Below are 19,305 nucleotides of genomic sequence, written 5' to 3'. Positions count from 1 at the left end.
CTCTCTCTCTCTCTCTCTCTCTCTCTCTCTCTCTCTCTCTCTCTCTCTCTGCCCTAATGCAGTTGTTGCTTTAATGGCTATAAAGAATGAACTGAATGACCCACACAATGTATTGGAGAACTGGGATATCAATTCAATTGATCCTTGTGGCTGGAGGATGGTTACCTGTTCTTCCGATGGCTATGTCTCAGTTCTGTAAGATACTACTGCTTAAATTGGACAAAAACCCATGATCATCTTTCCTTTTATCTCACTCGATGAATGCACAGAGATCAGTCGGCAATTTGAGATAGGTAAGGAGCTTATTTTCAACCTTGTTCCCGTCCTAGGTAATTTATCTAAGGGATTCGGTGTTTTCTTCTCTTTCAGTTTGTACAAGTGAGCTAAGATCCTGTTCATAAGTCAGTTTGGTTGGAATAATTCTAACCTGATTGGGACACTTGTTTGTCAAGTAAGACCATTGGACATATTTCAGTTTTGACTGCCTAATAAATGTCCCCCAATCTGGTAGTCATCTAATCTAAATATTGTTTTGTGATACATATAAATTATATATATTATTACATTATCTTCCACATCAGATTCAATATCTTATATAGCTCAAGACCATCTTCTAAAGAAAGAAATTCCGGCTTGTAAAAAAATCTTCATATAAGAAAAGCATATGAAGTTGGAGATAATATATAGTCATAACCTGCCAAAAATCTGGCAAGATCATCTCTTCTTGATTGTGTAAACTGATACTGTCTTAACTTTATAAATTGTAATGTAACTCTCTTAATGAAATGCAATTCAAACATCATTTATCTGATTAGTTGTTTGGACATCTACAAGTCAGTCGGTTTGATATTTGGAATAATTCCTTGTTGTCCATCATTTATCTTCAATGATTCAGTTGCAAATTTTGGCAGATTGCTCTCATTGTATGATGCAGTTAGTGAACTGGATTAATTCTGCTGTTAACTCTTAGTGCTAGTTTCAATCCACTCGGTCGAAAGTTCCCTTTGATTTCCTGATTTTGCATTGTTGTTTATTGTCATCATGAGTACTTTTCAAGGACTTGGACAACGGTTCTATTTATGATCTTTCTATGCCGAGGTGACTCTCCTGTCATCAGCAGACATTATGTCATCAATGCATGATGACTTCAATTTCCATGAGCATACCTGAGATTGTAGAAGTTTGCTAAACCTGCGCTATCCTCCTTTGGTCTACATGCACCTCTACTTGGGGCTCCACATGCCAACTTGGCAAATGTTATCCGTGTATCAAGTGTGAACAACATTGTAGATCATCTAGCCAGAAACTAAAAGATAGCACTTTTGGTAATTGCATATCTTCTTTGCTTTAGAAAAATAAAAGTTAGCACTTTTTTTTTTCTCTTGCATTCTATTTTATATTTCCTCTTTTTCTTCTAAAGTTTGTAGCTGAAAGATCCATCCTCAGTTGCATTTTGTCAATTGTTTTGCAGTGCAGGTTTGATCATTGCATCATATCATATTGTCATGAGTTTCTAAACACTTGGATCTGTTCTTCTCTTTAGATGGTCTTCCATGAATACATGACAGATGAGCGTTCTTATGTATACCATGTAGTTACCAGCATCAACCTGTACCCTCAGACCTTTTTTTGATATCTTATCTGAAATGATTTCAGCAAACAGGATGGGTGCCTTGGCATCTTATTGCCCAGGATGAATATATACGAAAATATTGTAGGTGTTGTTCCACTTTATCTTAAAAGGTTTAGATAGACAAACAAATATCCAGATTTATCTTAAAAGGATTAACTAATCTGACCTGATATGACTGCTAGCAAATAGTGAGATGGTTTGAGAATTTTTCTGCTAGGCCATTGGCCTTTTCAGAGTCATGTTTTCTTTATACATGCTTGTCGAACTAAATATGTGTGTGGTTCATGACCTGATATGTGATTGGTAAATCTGATTCTTTTGTTCTTGATTTGGGAGCAGACTTCATGCTAAATTCATGTTGGAAACTTGGAATGGAAATCCCTTTGGCTGAAGGATGTAAAATATTTGTGTTTTAGATATACTTGCAAACTTTTGGTTGCTCTCATGTATTCTTCCATGCCTAAAAAAGCCGGCATATGGATCACACTTTTACCACTACTTTGGAGGTTAAACTTCATTTTCACAAATTCGTTGAAAATTGTAAGCATGTTCCAAGAGAATCTAAAATTTGAATAGTCCTGGTCTGATAGGCCCAGCTCAACCAGTTCAAAACCTGAACCAAATCAACCCAAGCTCGTCCCGCTAAAAGCTCCATGCTTTACTACTTGGAAGAATGAGAAAATTTGCACCAAGAGCTTGAAGGATTCCTAACTATGTTCATGTTTACTTTGCAAGTCTCATGAACCAAGGTATTGTATCGTTACTTAATGCTAAAGCATTTAGCTTTCTTTTTACTAGTCTTTTTCTCAAGTTGTGTTTTTGGTGCAGGTTGGATCTGCCGCTTTCTTTGGACTGGTATACGTACTCAGCATATTCTTCAAAAGGTTTGAAGGTGTTTTTCCATTCAAATTCATATATCATGTATCTGAAGTTAATTTTAGAGAACAATTACACTAATTAATCATGAATTTGTGGTGCAGCTACAAGTAGTTTCAGAGATCATGACTGATTCTGTTCATGTGATATTGGGAGCTGGAAGTAGTTTGATGGTTGAAATTGACCACCGCCTGTTTGTGTATCTAAATTTCCAAATATTTCCATGCTGAATTGTCTGGTGAAATATTGTGCTGTCCATCCATTCAGAGAACAAATGGAAAGACAAACACTTTCCAGTGAAGGTATGTATTACTTTTTCAAAACTGCTGGACTCATTCACAATTTCAGATGCATAAGGATGCACTATCGAATTGAATTGTTGGAGGAAGAGACTCCTTTGAGACAAATGTAGATTGCCAGGGTTTCACTACACCAAAATCTTAATTTAGGAATGGGTGTGTATCTTTGGTTCTAGAACGGTCCAAGCTGTTCCAAATTTAATACGGTATAACCCCCACCAGGACTGGAAGCGGATTGCCTACTGAGAGGGTATTCTCTTATTGGTTACACCACCACTGTCCTCTATTAGTTTCTTGTTTCGTTTCATTTTCATTTTCATTTCATTTCATTTCAGAGAGAGAGAGAGGGGGAGAGAGGAGAACAAGGGTTAGGGCTTTTTCCCCTTCTTCTCGAGGAGGAGAGAGAGAGAAAGGACTGAAGGTTAGATTTTTAAGAGAAGAGGAAGAAGAAGAAGATGAGTGCGGATCCGGTCCCTTCTTCGAACTCTCATAGCCAGCTCAATGGGCAGATTTCTCAACTCATGCAGCGCAAGCTCCTCTCTCTCTCTCTCTCTCTCTCTCTCTCTCTCTCTCACTCGATTGATCAGTTTGAAAATATCTCTCTTTTTTTTTTTTTTTGAATGATCATATTTTCCATCTTGATTTGCTTGTGAGCTGTCCAAATTGTATGATTTTCTGCGAATTGGTGTTGTAGAATTTACCGTTCTATTATATTGATTGTCTGTGATCTGTTTTGGGGGTTTGAGATTGCAATCTGGGGAAGGGGATTTTGGGAGGTTGAGGAATTGGGGCCTAGATTCATTGGATCTTCTCTATGGTTTGATTTACTGGATTTCAGACATTGGAGTTCGATTTGGGGCAGTGATTATGGCTTATTCAGTGATTTTTATTTATTTATTTATATATATTTTTTCTTGGGGGCCTCTTTTGTAATTGCTTGTGAATGAGGTTGATATCTCCAAAAGTGGTGGTTTGCTAGGGATTGGACTGAAATACTCAAAAGGGGGAGTCACTTGCAATTGAAACATGCTGAAAACATCGTAGTGAAGAGTTTGTTAGCTCCTTGTGATTCAAATCTCATTTAATCTAGACAGTGCTTGTATATTTTTTCCAGCTCAAGTGTTATTTGACCGTGGGAAGATGGATGATCTGGTGCAGTGACTACAATGAGGAGTCCTGCATGCCATCTCTGAATACAGTGGGCCGTGACTGGGGCATCACCATACTCCAATCAGGCGATCTTAGCTGCTCATTGAATGCCTGCAAAACGGCTGGCCGGAGGATCCTCCAGTGAAGATAAAAGGGCAGGGACATGGGGTTGTGGACTGGGGAGTCCTCTGCATGACACCTCTGAAACTGGTACCCGATGGACCATAGTGACAAATCTCATTACCATATACCATACCTTGCTTTAATGATGTTCGCTATCACTTCTAACTTTTGTAGAGATGGACAAGGCTAATCTCAAGAGCAAGGTTGCAGAATTGGATGAGATGGTGAAGAAACTTTTTGGATCACAAGACATCCAAAAGCATGTTCACCAACCCACGAAGATCAAGGCATGAACACATATATGAATTGATTTTTTATTTTTTATTTTTTCCAAATTCTATATGCCAAAGTTTACTCAATCTTGCAGGAGAACATCTTTCTGAGGATTGGCAAAGAGGAACTTTCCAAGAGGCTAGCCCATTCTCTATGCCCTATGAATGCTAAGGAAATTACATTTGGAACTCCTGTAACTGCACTGTTGAGCCTAAGCCCTATGAATGCTAAGGAAATTACATTTGGCACTTTGTTTAATTAGTTATTGCGATTCAATACAATAGTGCATCCAAACACAACAGCAAATTCCACGTCGTTCATGGAATGCCTGTTTCTTCTCATTTGTAAATACCTCTCCATGGTTGAACAAATAATTTGTATCATGTGCTATTCGTTTGTTAAGAACCTTATCATGTCATGCAATATATGTACTTATCATATGTACTGCTTGGGCAGAGTATTTACTCTAGAGGACTGGTTGTACACTACAACCCAGTTTTTTCATGGCTTCTCTTCTTCTACAATCATCCATTTTTAAGAGGATGGTAGGTGATTTATAGATAATCAGTTCTCATTATTATCTTATTAACACTGTGTTTGTGGAGTTTATAACTTCACAAACTTTTGGCATGACTTTGATTATTGTTACATTCATGTATTTCTGTCATTCCGTTGACATGTCCAATCACAGCTCATTCCATGTGTGGCATCCACCTGATGAGTGTACAACCATGATTTTCTGACTGGGTCTTCTGCACAGCCTAGCTGTCCACATGTGCAGTTTTTCTTAGGAAACAGTCTAACATTGTCAGTAAACTCTAGCTAGAGAGATTTGCCAGCTCTACGCTCATCTTGGTGTGGCACGTGGGTGTTTCTTCCTTTTGTTTTTCTTTTCAGAAGTGAAACATGCTGTGGAACAAAAACTGGTGGAATTCGCGAGCAAGAATAAATCTATTGAAGTCTGCGACTCCGCATATGCAACTTACATCTCAGATGACAACCCAAGATCCATTTACCAAATTCCTGGCGCCAAAGAGGCATGCTCAATGATACCAACTTTTTACTTATTTATTTATTTATTTTATATATATATATATATATATATATATATATATATATATATTATTGTAGGATGTTGAAGATGAATCTGTGGATGTGAGGAAACCGACTAAGAGTACCAAGCGAAGCCGAGTTACTAAGGAAGGCTTTTCTATGTACTTTATAGAGCCTCAAAATGGGTAAATGCTGTTATCTTGTTATTTCACTTAAAGTTTTGTTGGCTTATACATTTCATATTCTTGCTTCATTCATTACTACTGAAACAGCTCTCTGTGGGTATATGTACTCCAAGTGTTTTTTTTTTTTTTTTTTAATCTGTTTATTTATTTGAAATGCAAGTATGATATTATTAATATTTTGAAAGAAGACTAAGATTTTATATATATATATATATATATATATAAAGCACAAAACAACCACAGACATCCTGGCTCTAATATAATGAGAAATCATCTCTCACTACAAATATATGGATTCCCTCCAAATTTCGTCTATTTGATCCTTATCACACCCATCTAAATACTTTGAGAGTTGAGACCCTCTAGCTATTAATCACCTTTTTCCATTGAAAGATTGCATCTTGTGTTTCTGCTCTTTCACTGAATGTTCTGTTATTGCGTTCTTTCCATGAGGGCCATAGCCCCACCAGCAGAAGTTATATCAGATGCATGGTCCTGATAAGCAAGAACTGGAAAACAAAGACTAGGGAAACTGATTGCTTACAGACAGTCCATTCTAAAGGTTCACTGCGTATCAGTACTGGTGGGATAAGACCTCAAAATCAGAGTATGGGTCATAAATCTTATCCATGATGTTTGCTAATCACCAATGGAATACCAATTTCATAACCCACTTATGACAACTATAGAATCGCCTTAATGATTAAAATCCTAGAGCAGTAGGCTTTGAAAATATGTAGACTGAAGTGAAAAGCCATGGCTTGCTTCATTGGAGTCTGTATCCCCTATTTGGCCTGAGTAGACCTTCAAAGCTCTACTTGTTTGATCTCTGATCAGAACCCCAAAGCCTGCCTTGCCAGGGTTCCAGAGAGCTGACTTTGAAAATTCAAATTGAGGGCACCTACAGGTTGAGGTTGCCACCATTGGATCATCTTTGGGTCAGTTTGGATTCACTACACCAAAACTTTGGTTTAAGAATGGCTACGTCTTTGGTTTAGAAACGGCACAGGGCCATTTCTAATAAAAAACGGTTTTGTGGGTTTGCCAAGAAAGAACAGAAACAGTTGTAGATAGGAATGAATGGACTGGATAGGAAATGAAATCCTACTCTTGCGAGTGGTCATCATGAATGGGAATGTCATGCAGGGTGAGATAGGAATGCAGCAAATGGGTTTGCAAGCACACCTTACGAGCCAAGCACTGCATAAGATGTCGGGCAATGCCTCAAAAGCTGGTTTTACTCTCATTTTCTTGAATCAAATAAGATATAAGGTACTTTCTATTTTTTTTTTCTTTCTTTCTTTTTCCCTGTTGTGATTAGTTTTCTTTCAAAAACCAGTAATTTGTTACTCTATTGGATTTGGTAAGATTGGTGTATGTTATGGGAATCCTAATATACATGCTCATCATTTATCTGGTTATTTAGGTTGCTCTGACACAAATTCAGTTGCAATGACTAGCAATTGAATTGACAACATGCCAAAACAGAAACAGGTTTGCAGATGGTAATTACTACCTACTTCATGTGCATAAGTGCATAAGGTTTGCAGATGGTAATTAGAATTGGACAACAAAGAAGAAACAGGTCTGGACAGAAATGTATTTCAAGCTGGCCAATACTCTTGTTATGTTTTCTATTGATGTCATAAAACTAGTATCATCACTTGTTTTAATAAAAGAAGGTTTCAATTGATGACGAGGACCATTGTGAGAATGTCTTGCAGGTATTTTTCATCACTAATCTTGAACTAGTGAAGATGATTGAATTTGTTTCTCTGATACAGGAAGGATAGGATTATCCAAGTTAACCCCTAAAAGGAATTATGTGTCATGATTTTGTTTCCTTTCATATTAAGGAAATTATGGATGATACAGGGTTCATGATTCCCTGGTGAATGCCAATAAAAGATTGGCTTGTTAACCACCTGAAGTGTCAAATATTCTTCCACATCGTCTGCTAAATCCAATGTTTATTGTATTGGAATGGGATAAAAGATTGGCCTAAACCACCCAAAAACCTTCAAATTCATATGTAGCCCACCTGATTATTGGACTTAATTTTTTGGCCTCACATGATCATCATGGTGGAATGAACCTGTTCTATGGGTTGAATGTGATGAACACACCATGAGAGCCTAAAAATGCTTTACCTTGACACTTTTTAGCGGAAAATCAAAAGGATAAAAAAAGGTATTTTGGTCAATTGATTCCCCTAAAAGCATATTCTAGTGCCTTGCATAAGTCATTGTTGGTAAAATAAAATTACCTTTAAAAAAAAATAAATTATACTTTAGTCTAGGCTTTTGCAACTCAATGCCCTCTGCTTCCTTTTCAGATAAAGGAAAGTGGCTTATTTGGATACAGATGTTGGACAGCCAGAGTTCACGACTCCTGGCTGTCTCTCACTACATCTCATTGATGAACAAATTCTAGGTAGAACTCTTCCTGTTATTTGGGCATGAGTTTTCTTTACAAATTTGGTTGAATTCTAGGTACAACTCTTCTAAGAAGTTCTGGTATCCTGTAATTATGTTCTTATTATTTGATTCATTTTATCCTACATTCGTAGGTTTAGATTTGATTTTCAGGAAATTGGGTGTAAAAGCTTTGATGCTTATTTAATGGTGTACTGACAGTTGAATTGTTGAAGTTTCTTCTTCATTGATGTCTGTTTGTTTGACAGGGTTGTCAGGAGATCCAAAACTCGGGTGGACCACACCTCATGAAACAATGGTGATTGAACGCTCACCATTAAAAATTTCTTGGGGGCCACCAGTTGTGTATTTTCCATCCAACTTGAAAGGACCACACAAATATCAGCTTGATCCAAAACTTTTGTGGGCTCAATCATCACTATTTCCTGTCGGTGGTATACCAGATTTAGTTATTCTCATTTCACAGTTGTCACCTCATTTACTTGGATGTCACAAGACACCACAATCTACACAGTTCTATTTCAATCCAAGAATATGGTTATAAAACTGATGCTTTTGCAAGTATATGTGAACAGATGCAGTGGGTCTCTTGGAACATGTAGCTAATTGAAAAAGAAAAAGAAAAACACACACACACAAAAAAAAAACATGTTATTTTTTATTTCTATGACAAGTCATGGGTGTGGTCGTGTATGAGAAAATTTTGCTGCCACTCCTTTTATTCTGATAAAATTTGGCACTTGTGAGCATAGTTAATTTGATGTTAAAATTTCAATTATAGTGTTTTGTAGTCTGTTCAGATGCCGATTTACTTGTCCTTATTGTCTCTTTGGATTCTCTTTACACAGACATACACTTCTCTGCTGATTTTATTATTAACATGTTTTCTTTCTTGTGATCTAAAAGATATGCAGCGAGGAATACAATAGGCCTACATGCACGTTGTTAGGTGTTCAAGCAGAGTTATCAGTGATTGTTTCAGACATGACTATGGTATTTGTCCTGTTCCATCTAAATTTAGAATCCAGGAATCTGCTTTTTCCAAAAGAGAACTGCTGAAGTGATTTGCATGAGAAGAGATTGAGGAGGTTAATCGCCGCATTGGCACTTGTGTGGGATCCGGGCCATGTTCCAGGTGGGGTTTGATGTAACATACCTTGTTGCAAAATCTAGTCTGGTCGAGGGATCAGGTTGTCTTCATGTCTATGTTGAATATAAGTCTTGATTTCTAACTGTCCATGCCTTTTACGAATGCCCACCTGATGAGTGGATTGGTCTTATTATGGGGGCATGTTTGCAGTCAGCCAAACCTTAAGAATGGCCATGATCTCGCACACTTGTGCCCAAGTTGCACTACACCAAAATGGCTTAATAGGAACGGGCATGTTTTTGGTTCTGGAAGCTGTTCCAGAACCAAACACAGAACCTCATAAAAATCAATCCGCTCACGTTTCCTTTTACACGCTGTCTTTTTAACTGCAATCCCCTCCTCTCTCTCTTCAGCTATCAATGGTGGGAATTCCAAAGCATCAAAACAGGAATTTCAAGATCTCCATTACTTTCCTTCCGGATCTCAAATCCGGCTCCAGATCTCGCGATTCATGGTTTTGTGTAGAGTTCTTGTAAGTTCTAACCTCCTTCTGGTTTTGCGTAGAGTTCAAAACAAAAGGCAGAGAACTGAACCTTCGTCTCCTCTCCTCTTGCTCGAATTCCACGCAATCTCGTCTTCTTCTCTCTCCCTACGCCAGCTTCTTCGACTGATATTCAAGGTATGTCTCTTTGCCTCTCTTCGAGAGTCTTCTATCTGATTTCTCCTCTTCATTGACATGATTTTAAGCTAGGTTTCGTTGGATTTGGTTTTCTTTTTCCTGTCCTTTGATCTTCTTTTGGGTTTCTAGTCATTTCTTGCTGAGATAAGTGATGATACTATGGGTGAATCTAATCAATCTAATTAAACAATAGTTCCCATTTCCATAACACCCAATCTTGACCGTCCATGTGATAAGATTTGCTCATATGATATTTGCATTTGGAACAACCAGTATGTGCTTTCGATTCTAGACTCATTTCTTGTTTCTTAAATTTTTAGTGTTTCGATCAGTTTCTATAGCTCGAAGCATTGGATTTCTTATCTTAATTACAATTGCTTAAAATCAGGCTTTGATCGAATCGGAATATGAAAAATCAATCTTTGCTGTGTTATATGAAGGGCAAGGAGGGCCTGTACAGAGTAGTAAGCCCAAACTAAAATTACAGTTATTGTGTATATTTTATGGGCTTGTATAGAGTTTGGGAACTTTCTTGGAAAATTCCGTAGGGGAGTACTTCGCCTCAACTGGTGCAAGGCTGAATGGGAAAGAAATGATTGCAGAAGGTCTCGCAACCCATTTTGTCCCATCTGAGGTATGCTTCTTGATCATGCACTAGGTGATACACATTCTTGGAAAAGCCATATTGACATATAGTAAAAACATTAGTTTCTCCATAATCAGATTGTCCTTGTTAATTGTTTCATTACTAGCAAGAGACTCACAAATGTCCCAAGATACACAAATTGTTGGAAAAATATTTGTTAAGAGAATTGCAACTAGCTACATGTGGGGTCCGTTGGTTGTAATTGGTTGGCCTGATTTTTATAGCAGCCTATTTCACAATAGATTATTTCACATTAGTTTTTTAATTTTGTGAAATAGGCTGCTCTAAAAATCAGGCCAATCCAACCATGTTGGTTGTGTGGGAACCATTGCTGTATTTCTTAACATTTTCCTTGTTGCCACCAGTTGAAAGGTGTGGGATTTTTCCATCAAAGAGATTTCAGTGTGTGGACCATTTACAGTGGGTCCAATAATATCAATGGTTTGGATCATTGGGCAAAAGACACCATTTGATTGCGTAAGCTTTGTGATGTAGAACACTCAAAAAATACAAATTTATATAGAATACAAAGGTCCTCTCACTTATTTTGCTTTTCTTGCAACCATGTGCGTGGAGCTTGCACAGATGTATTTCATAAGTACAATTATCTCATTGGCTGAACCATTAATAGCCGTACAATTGACATGAACGAAGTCAGGTTAAAAGTTGTTTTAGGTTGTGGGACCAAGATCTTGAGCCCATAGATGGTTAGAATGCCTTTAAAATTAATGCCTGCCATCTAAACATGGCCTCATCCATGGGCTGAAATTGGGAATATTGTCTCCTCCTGGGGTATATAGTCAAATTGACTTCAAATACATCCCTATTTTGGAGATGTTATATCAACTTGGACTTTTTTTTTTTCTTTTTTGTTGTGTCAAGGTTTATTCATTGTGCATTTTGGTGAATCTTTACTATTGATGCAGGCTTTTCTCATGTGCTTAAAATTGTATACTGTGTTGCTACTATTTTATTGGCTTTTGCTCGTAGTTGCACAGTTTTTTGGTTTAAAATCGTTCTGAAATAAGAAAAATTACCGTTCCCAAAAATAGGAAGTTGGCTGCAAATTGAAAATTTGTGACGGTTTTCAACTGTCCTTAATTTTTGCAACGCCCTCATTAACCAGTTGAAAACCGTTCCTAAAGTTGACCGTTCCTAATTTTTTGTGATGCGCTAAATTATCCAAGGTTTAAACCTCCCTTGCTTTATCTTCATTTGGATGTTGAATTAAACCCTAATTTCACGCACTTGTCATGGTCAGACAATTATTCAGAACCGATGAAGCTAGTTCTTAATATAAAGCAAGTTCACTCACTGGTAAGCTGCATTACATGAAACTAATGGCAGCTTAAAAATAATTTTTTTATAAAAAAAAACCTTTTTTTAGTTGTCCACTTATTTCAACAACTATGGGCAACCTGATGAATTAATTGAAATGGAAGAGGAAATAAATATGCCTTCTTTCACGTCATTTCGTTAGAAAAGTTATCTTTTGAAGAGAAATTTCAGCACAATGACTTTTCCACTACCATTCATTAGGTGGGCCACAAAATGTAAAATCATGTGTAAACCCTCTGGAATCAAGTAACTTGGCCCACCTGAGTTTGGGAAGTTATATCATCCTAACAGGGGCTCATCTTCCAAAATTTACTAGATGGAGAAATTTGATATATAGACGAAAAACCAATCCATTCATGGAGTTTGGATATACGTGCAGTTACAATAGTTAAAACACTTATTTGAATTTTTTACTGAATTTAAATTCCCATGGCGCTATTTCTCTATCCACTTGAGATGGTCATAAAGGAGACAATGAAAGTACGTTAACAGGCCTCCCTAAGTTCTTTAAAAAAAAAAAAACTAATCTCCATTCGTTGAGGATAAAAACTTTACATGACACAACCATTTCAGGGTGCCACCAAAAAAGTAAAAGGAAATCTGAGGCCGCCTATCCTATCCATTTACAAGGGCCCCCCAGGCAAGGTCGCTGCCTTTCCCATTGTAAATTGTCTAATGGATCCCAATCCCACCTTATCTAACCGAAACATACCCCAAATGCAAAGAGGGAAGTCTGAGGCCTTCCTATATAAACAGTTCCCCTAACGTTCACGTAATTCTCTAGTCAACCCATCTGACAGGCCATTCCTTCTCTCAGAATGTGGGTAAGTCGGATACAACCCCTCTTCTTTAGGCCTTCTACTCTGGTTAACCAATACCTCCATTTCCACGCCTTAAGTTAAACAGTCATTCAACATCATGCAGTTTATCTTGTAATAGCTTGAATTTAATAGAATATGTAGCCACTTGATTAATCATGCCTATAAAATAGTCAATAAAATCATTCCAACTAACTTTTTCTTGGATGAAGTGATAATCCAATTCAAAATGCAGTTAATGCAGTTACCGATTCATCTGAAAGAAGTAATAGGGGAAATCAACGCAACTGGGCTGGTGGACGCAGGTTTTTCTGGTAACAAGTTCACATGGTATAACAATCAGTTTGGTAATGCGAGAGTGTGGGCCAGGCTAGACAGAGTGCTGCTCAACACAGAGTGGATGAATTCCTTCCCTCTGTTTCGTGTGGATAATTTTCTGTGAGCCTCTTCAGATCATGCACCCCTCCTTTACTTTCCTAGTCACCACAACAGACGTGGTGAAGCCATTCAGATTCCAAAGGATGTGGCTGCAACATAATGGTTTCCTGGATGTAGTAAATCGGCTTGGGAGGGTGAAGCCGACTCCCAGCCAATGATCAATGTGATGCTCGAAATTAAAAGGGTCAAGTTGGTGCTCAATATTTGGAACAAAATAGTTTTTGAGCAAGTCAAGAAGGCGGAGAAAGCGCTGGAAGACATCGAAAATCGGATGCAAGCCTAGGTGGTGCAAATGGGTTGAGAGGAGAGCTTGCAGCAGGAATTTCTGGTTGCAAAAAGTAATTTGGCCCGTGCAGAGCTGAGAGAAGAGGCCTTTTGGAAGCAAAAGAGCAAGGAACAATTGGCTCAAGGTGGGAGACAAGAATTCAAAATTCTTCCATGCCATTGCGAAAGGCAAATAGCGGAGAGCTGAAATCAAGGAGATAGAGCTGGACTCGAGACAGGTGGTTGCTGATCTTGAGGGTATTAAATCAGAGGCGGTGAAACACTTCGAAGCTGTATTCAAGGAAGAAGCCTCGGTCGTGAATCCATCTATTCTCTTGTCAATTCCTCGACTGGTGTCCAATGAGGACAATGTTTATTTGATGAGCTTGCCTTCCATCCAGGAAACACACCAGGTAGTTAGTTCCCTCCCTATCAATGTAACGACGGGCCCAAATGGCTTTACAGGTGCGTTCTTCGTAGGGTGCTGGGACATAATTAGCCAGGACATCCACAGGGCTGCTAAAAGTCTCTTTTGGGGTGGAGATCTCCCTAGAGCATTTACAACATCTCTAATATGTCTCATCCTAAAATCCCAGAACCCAAAGAGACTTTCAGATTTCCGGCCAATTAGTTTGTGCAACTGCGTATATAAGATATTTGCAAAAAATATATCTGCTAGACTTAGTTCTCTTCTGCCTAAGTTGATATCTATAGAATAAGGGGCCTTTGTCAAAGGCCGAAGCATTGCCGAAAACATTTCTCTCACCCAGGAATCCATTAGAGAGATTAGCAGGAAAGTGCGTGGAGGTAACCTTATGATCAAGCTTAACATGGAAAAAGCGTACGACAGGGTTGATTGGAAGTTCCTGAAAATGGTGTTGGTTGCCTTCGGTTTTAGCTACTATTGGATTAATCTAGTGGAGAAATGTTGGTGTAACAGTTGGTTTTCCGTTCTAATTAACAGAATGGCTGCAAGCTTCTTTAAATCATCTAGAGGGCTGCGCCAAGGGGACGCCATTTCCCCGAGCCTATTCATTCTCGCGGTTGAAACTCTTAGCAGAGGTATCCATCACCTAATGGATAGTGGTCTCTACAAGGCATTCAAGCTTAGTTAGAGATGCAACTGGATATCCCACCTCGTCTATGCCAACGATACGATTTTGTTCCTCAATGGTGGGGCTTGTTCAATTTGAGAGCTGAATAAGTTTTTGTTGTATTACCAAGAGGCATCTGGGCAGAAGATTAACTGGCTCAAAAGCTCCTTTTGCTGTGCAGAGAAGGCGCCCACTGGCAGGGCCAGGGCCATCGAGGGTTTTCTAGGGATTCCTCAAATCAGGGCCTGTCCTGTGTACCTGGGGGTTCCTCTGATAGTTGGCAGGGCCAAGGGTGACGTGTTTTGACCCCTAGTGGAGAAAGTCAAATCCCACATTGTAGGTTGGAAAGCCAGGTGTCTTTCCCAGGCTGGTAGAGCTGTGCTCATCCAACACATGGTAGGCAGCATCCCCATACATATTATGGCTCCCTCCCAGGTCCCATTGTCAGTGCTCAACGAGTTGGATAAACGGTTTGCAAATTTTTTTCTGGGGATGGGATGACGGTAGGCACAAACTTCACTGGAGGAATTGGAAGGAAATATCATTCCAAAAGACGAAGGTGGCATAGATTTCAGGAAATTGGAAGAGGTGATGAAGGCATTGCATCTTAAGATGGCTTGGGCATCAAAATTCGGGGGTCAAAACAGTCTTTGGAGCTCGACTATGAGAGCTAAATACTCCTCTGACCTTAACATCGATACAGTGGGTTCCTCTTCCTCTTCCTCTTCCTCAGCTCCCTCTCCGCTTTGGAAGAGCATCAAACACTTCCTCCCTTTGCTTGTCCAGACCACCTAGACTGAAGTGGGACAGGGCCACGACAACTTGTGGTTCACAAACTGGACAGGGCTAGGCCCACTGGCCAATCTAGTTACCCAGCTGATTACCCCTTGGTTTGATGTCGCTGCAAATTAGAGATTTTATTGGCCTGGATGGCCCCCTCTCCCCATCCTTAATTTTTAGCTTTTTGCCTCAAGAATTTTTAGAACTCATCTTTTTGGGAGGTTTTTGTCTATCAAAAATTTTAGCCAAAAGCTTCTGCCACTGGAGCCTTCGGGTTGTTTCTCGGTTAGATCTGCATGGACTATCATCTGAAATCGGTCTCCTCGTGTAAGCTGGGCCAAGTGGGTCTGGCATGCCCAATTGCTCCCCAAGATCTTAGTTTTTATCTGGAGACTTCTGAAAAATGTCATCCCGGTCGATGAATCTATCCAGAAAAGAGGGGTGCAGCTGGCTTCGAGGTGTTCATGCTGCCCATGTGTTTAAGGTATCCGGCCCACCTCTGAATCTTCGGTTCATCTTTTCCTACACGGCAAGCTAGCGTTCACTGTCTGGTTATTCTTCTCCTCAGCTTTTGGCTTGTCCCATTCGTCATCTGCGTCGGTTATGGATTGGGTCTCGAAATGGTAGAATCTAAACCCGGCTTCGAGTTATGTTCCCCTGCTCCAGGGCCTAGCTCCCTACCTTATTTTATGGGGAATTTGGTTGGCCAGGAATGGGACCAAGTTTGACGAGGCAAACCTTGTCGCTGCCTCGGTGATCGCCTGGGTGAAATGGAGGTTATATTCCGTGATCTCGCTGGTGTCAAAGGGCAAGAAGGGCCCTAGATTTCGCTAGGCGGGGCTTCTGAATCCGAGCATAATGACCCCTTCTTGTTCATCTCCATCCATTTCCACCATAATAGTTAAATGGATTAGGCCAATTAGCGGGTGGGTGAAGCTTAACGTTGATGGCTTTGCCTTGGGGAATCCTGGGATGTCAGGGGGAGGCAGCGTCTGCAGGTGACATGACAGCTGGGAGCTATGTTTCGCCTTCTCGGTGGGCTATGGCATTGGCTCCAACACCAGAGCGGAACTCACGGCTGTGTATAATGGCCTGACCCATTGCTTAGAGCTATGTATTCACCAGGTTGAGGTCGAATCAGACTCCAGATCATGGTGGCCCTCCTCAATGGCTCATCCGAGCCGAGTTGGCGCTGAAAATTCTAGTTGCACAGAATTGAGAGGTTGAGGGCCGCCGGGTCTTTCAAATTCGGCCATGTACTCAGGGAGGGGAATGGACCTGCGGATGGGATGGCCTGCTTAGGGTCTAAGCTCTGACTCTCCTTCCTAGCCCGTCATATTTCTGAGCTCCCTCCTACGATTAGAGGCTTGATTCTCCTAGATAAGGTGGGTCTTGGCACCATTTGCATGACCCCTCATCGATAGTCCAAGTCATAGTAAATAATCTCTGTGGTTTTTTGTATTTCCTTTTTTGTTAGGCCTTCATCGAAAATTTCTAGCATATGATAGGTGTGGCCCTTTCCTTTTTGTTGGGGCCCACCTGAATGGCTGTAAATCCCTTTTTCTATCAATAGAAAAGTGGCATAGTTCTGTTAAAAAAAAACTGGGAGATGAGCCAACCTCGAATGATCAATACAGTGTTGAAACTTAAGGGCAGAGCTCAACGGCGTGACTCACCTGCTGAGCAGATCTGATCGATCCCGACCTAAAAAACGGGATAGTCGGAGAAAATTATGACTCGTGCTAAAGAAAAAAAGATATTCCGTGCGATCATAGCAAAGATCACGCCGATCGCGGTGGACTTGGCCATACTTTTGAAAATAAACCCTATTCAAATACATATCCTTTTTGGTATATCTAGCATATCTTATCGACATACGAGGATTTGGCGTATTTCGACAAGATACACTATCTCAGAAGCCACCTAATCACCCTATAAATACACCCACTACCATTGAAGGAGGGAAGAAGCCACCTATAATCACCCTATAAATACACCCACTATCATTGAAGGAGGGATACCGAAAAATTCCTAACTCAAATCTCATTTCTAATATATTGGATCCTCCTGACTTAAACATCGGAGGATCCACGGCCATAACCGGCACCCCCGTACTCCTTCGCATGCTACTGGTTTAGGTACTCATACGCCTATAGGTGTATCCCTATCCCATCCAAATTCGAGCAACAAAATTTTGGCACTGTCTGTGGGAATGGTAGTAAAGCCATTAAGGTTCCCCTTAACATCAACGCGGTCCGCCATTCCTTCACCTCTTCTACCTTAATGGCTAAGAAAAAGGGGAGGGTATTGGCCCCAGCTGATCCTATGCAGGAGGAGCAGCCTAAGAATCCCTAGGCTTCACAGTCGGCTCCTCGGTCTCAACCGCCATCACCAGTAAATGTGTAAAGATCTCGAAACTGGGGAAGCCGACTTGTCTCCCTTGAAAACCAATTGGGAGATTTTATCGGCAATATCGACTGCAACATGAGGTTATTGGAAAGGCAACACGTATTCCTGATCGATCAACATGCAGAGTTAGAAGCAGCAACCAAGCTATCCTGCCCAGCACTTGCGCACCCCGAGTCGCATACCGTGAAGGCTCGACCAACGGGAAGTATGCACATCCCAACACACCCTAGGAACCACCTAGCTCGCTAAGTTGGACTTGCATTAACTATTATGTATAATGAAGCAAGTAGAAACCCAAAAATTAGGGTTCCCTATTCGTTGATATGTAGATTTAAATAATAATAATAAAAAAAACCTTAGAAATTAAGTTAGGATGTTCCCTGCACTTTGATTGAGCATGTTTTAGGTTGAGATGAAGCATAAGGAATTTTAAGGATATTTAGTACACAGTTCTATTAGACAGAAATGGACAAAAACATTCATGCAACTTATAAAATTCGTAACTATAAAAGTAGAACTCCGATCAAGGCGATTCAAAATCCTAATCGAAGATAGACACGTCTAAATTTAAATAAAAATAATTAAAAAATCTAGATCTAATACTCGCTTCATTGGTTCGTGGAGCTAGTGCAGATTGGTTAGAATTCGTTTGTTTTGGACAGATTTGACTATGGGAAATTATTATTATTTTTTTATAATGAGTAGAATAAGCTAAAAATTTTACAGAGCATAGTAGTCTTATAATAGGATCTCCAAAATAAATTTGAACCTAATCTGAAATCTCAAAGTATAAGAAAAATGTGATAGAAACAGTATTTATCAAACTCGATAATCAATTTTCCAAAACTAGTGTCCTGTCAGTTCAAATAATAGAGTTTTTCATTTTGATAATTACATTTTGTTAAATTAAAATTTTTATTTGAAGTACTTTATTTTATATAAAAAAATCATTTGTTTCTGAATAACCGTCACTGTCCAAATTTTTTAATCTTTTGTAAACCTCAATTTTTGGAATATATATATATATACACTTATAAATTTATCACCAGAAAAATAAAAAGACCAATTTAGTTTCTGAAGCTATCGATAACATTAGCGTAACCGGTGTCATTGGAAGAATAAAAATTTTGAGATGCTAGTTTTCAAATCTCGATGATGAGATTTTATTTTAAGGGGGTAGAATATAACATCCATGAAAAAAATAATAATAAATTAAATTTGAGAGAGAAATTTTGTATCTCATCTTTATCTCATATCTTATCTTTATCTTATTTCATATCTTATCTCTATCCATAATCTTTCTCCATTATATATATCTTTAACTCTTCCTAATCTCTCAATATCTCAAATGAGCCTTTGATCTTTTTAAGGAGTGTGTCGTAAGAGTTCTACTCCAACTCAGATATTAATCAAAAGGCACCCTACAACAACTGAGCAAGGGAGAGAGTGAGAGGGGATTTTAGAGAGCTTAGATCTAATAAGTTTATTATCATTCTTTCAGTACTTTTAATGCATTGAATGTAATTTGACTCGATTTATGTAATGAACGGTATGGATCAGCCACATGTTCATTGCATTAATTTGTGGGTAGATACAGTGACGATGGAAAGCTAAGATTTCATACGAAATTTCTTGTCGTATAGATCAACTTGTGTGCATCTGATCGAATCATATTGGATTTGTACAGATCATATCTGATCTCTAAGGCCAAAATATACAAGGG

General features: G+C 39.2%; 1 protein-coding gene across 7 annotated transcripts in view; it reads left to right on the top strand.

Moving 5' to 3' along the window:
* LOC131240378 (uncharacterized) overlaps positions 1–19,305 on the top strand; it is an 82,118-nt gene that overhangs the window by 58,753 nt on the left and 4,060 nt on the right. The window contains exons 1-7 of one of the 7 annotated variants that reach the window (XM_058238562.1): positions 5,483–5,591; positions 6,738–6,863; positions 8,933–9,019; positions 9,530–9,795; positions 10,184–10,259; positions 10,344–10,429; positions 12,842–13,253. In XM_058238562.1, coding sequence (XP_058094545.1) covers positions 8,962–9,019; positions 9,530–9,795; positions 10,184–10,259; positions 10,344–10,429; positions 12,842–13,039 — 684 coding nt within the window. In that variant the 5' untranslated portion in view covers positions 5,483–5,591; positions 6,738–6,863; positions 8,933–8,961 and the 3' untranslated portion in view covers positions 13,040–13,253. Of the gene's footprint in view, positions 1–5,482; positions 5,592–6,737; positions 6,864–7,926; positions 9,020–9,529; positions 9,796–10,183; positions 10,260–10,343; positions 10,430–12,841; positions 13,254–19,305 lie in introns of those variants that run through there. The other 6 variants (XM_058238561.1, XR_009168724.1, XM_058238563.1 and 3 more) reach the window with 6 other exon arrangements.

Source organism: Magnolia sinica, chromosome 3 (genome assembly GCF_029962835.1).
Source record: "Magnolia sinica isolate HGM2019 chromosome 3, MsV1, whole genome shotgun sequence".
Lineage (NCBI taxonomy): Eukaryota > Viridiplantae > Streptophyta > Magnoliopsida > Magnoliales > Magnoliaceae > Magnolia > Magnolia sinica.
The sequence above is the reverse complement of the archived record's forward strand: the minus strand, read 5'-3'. Positions and strand labels throughout refer to the sequence as shown.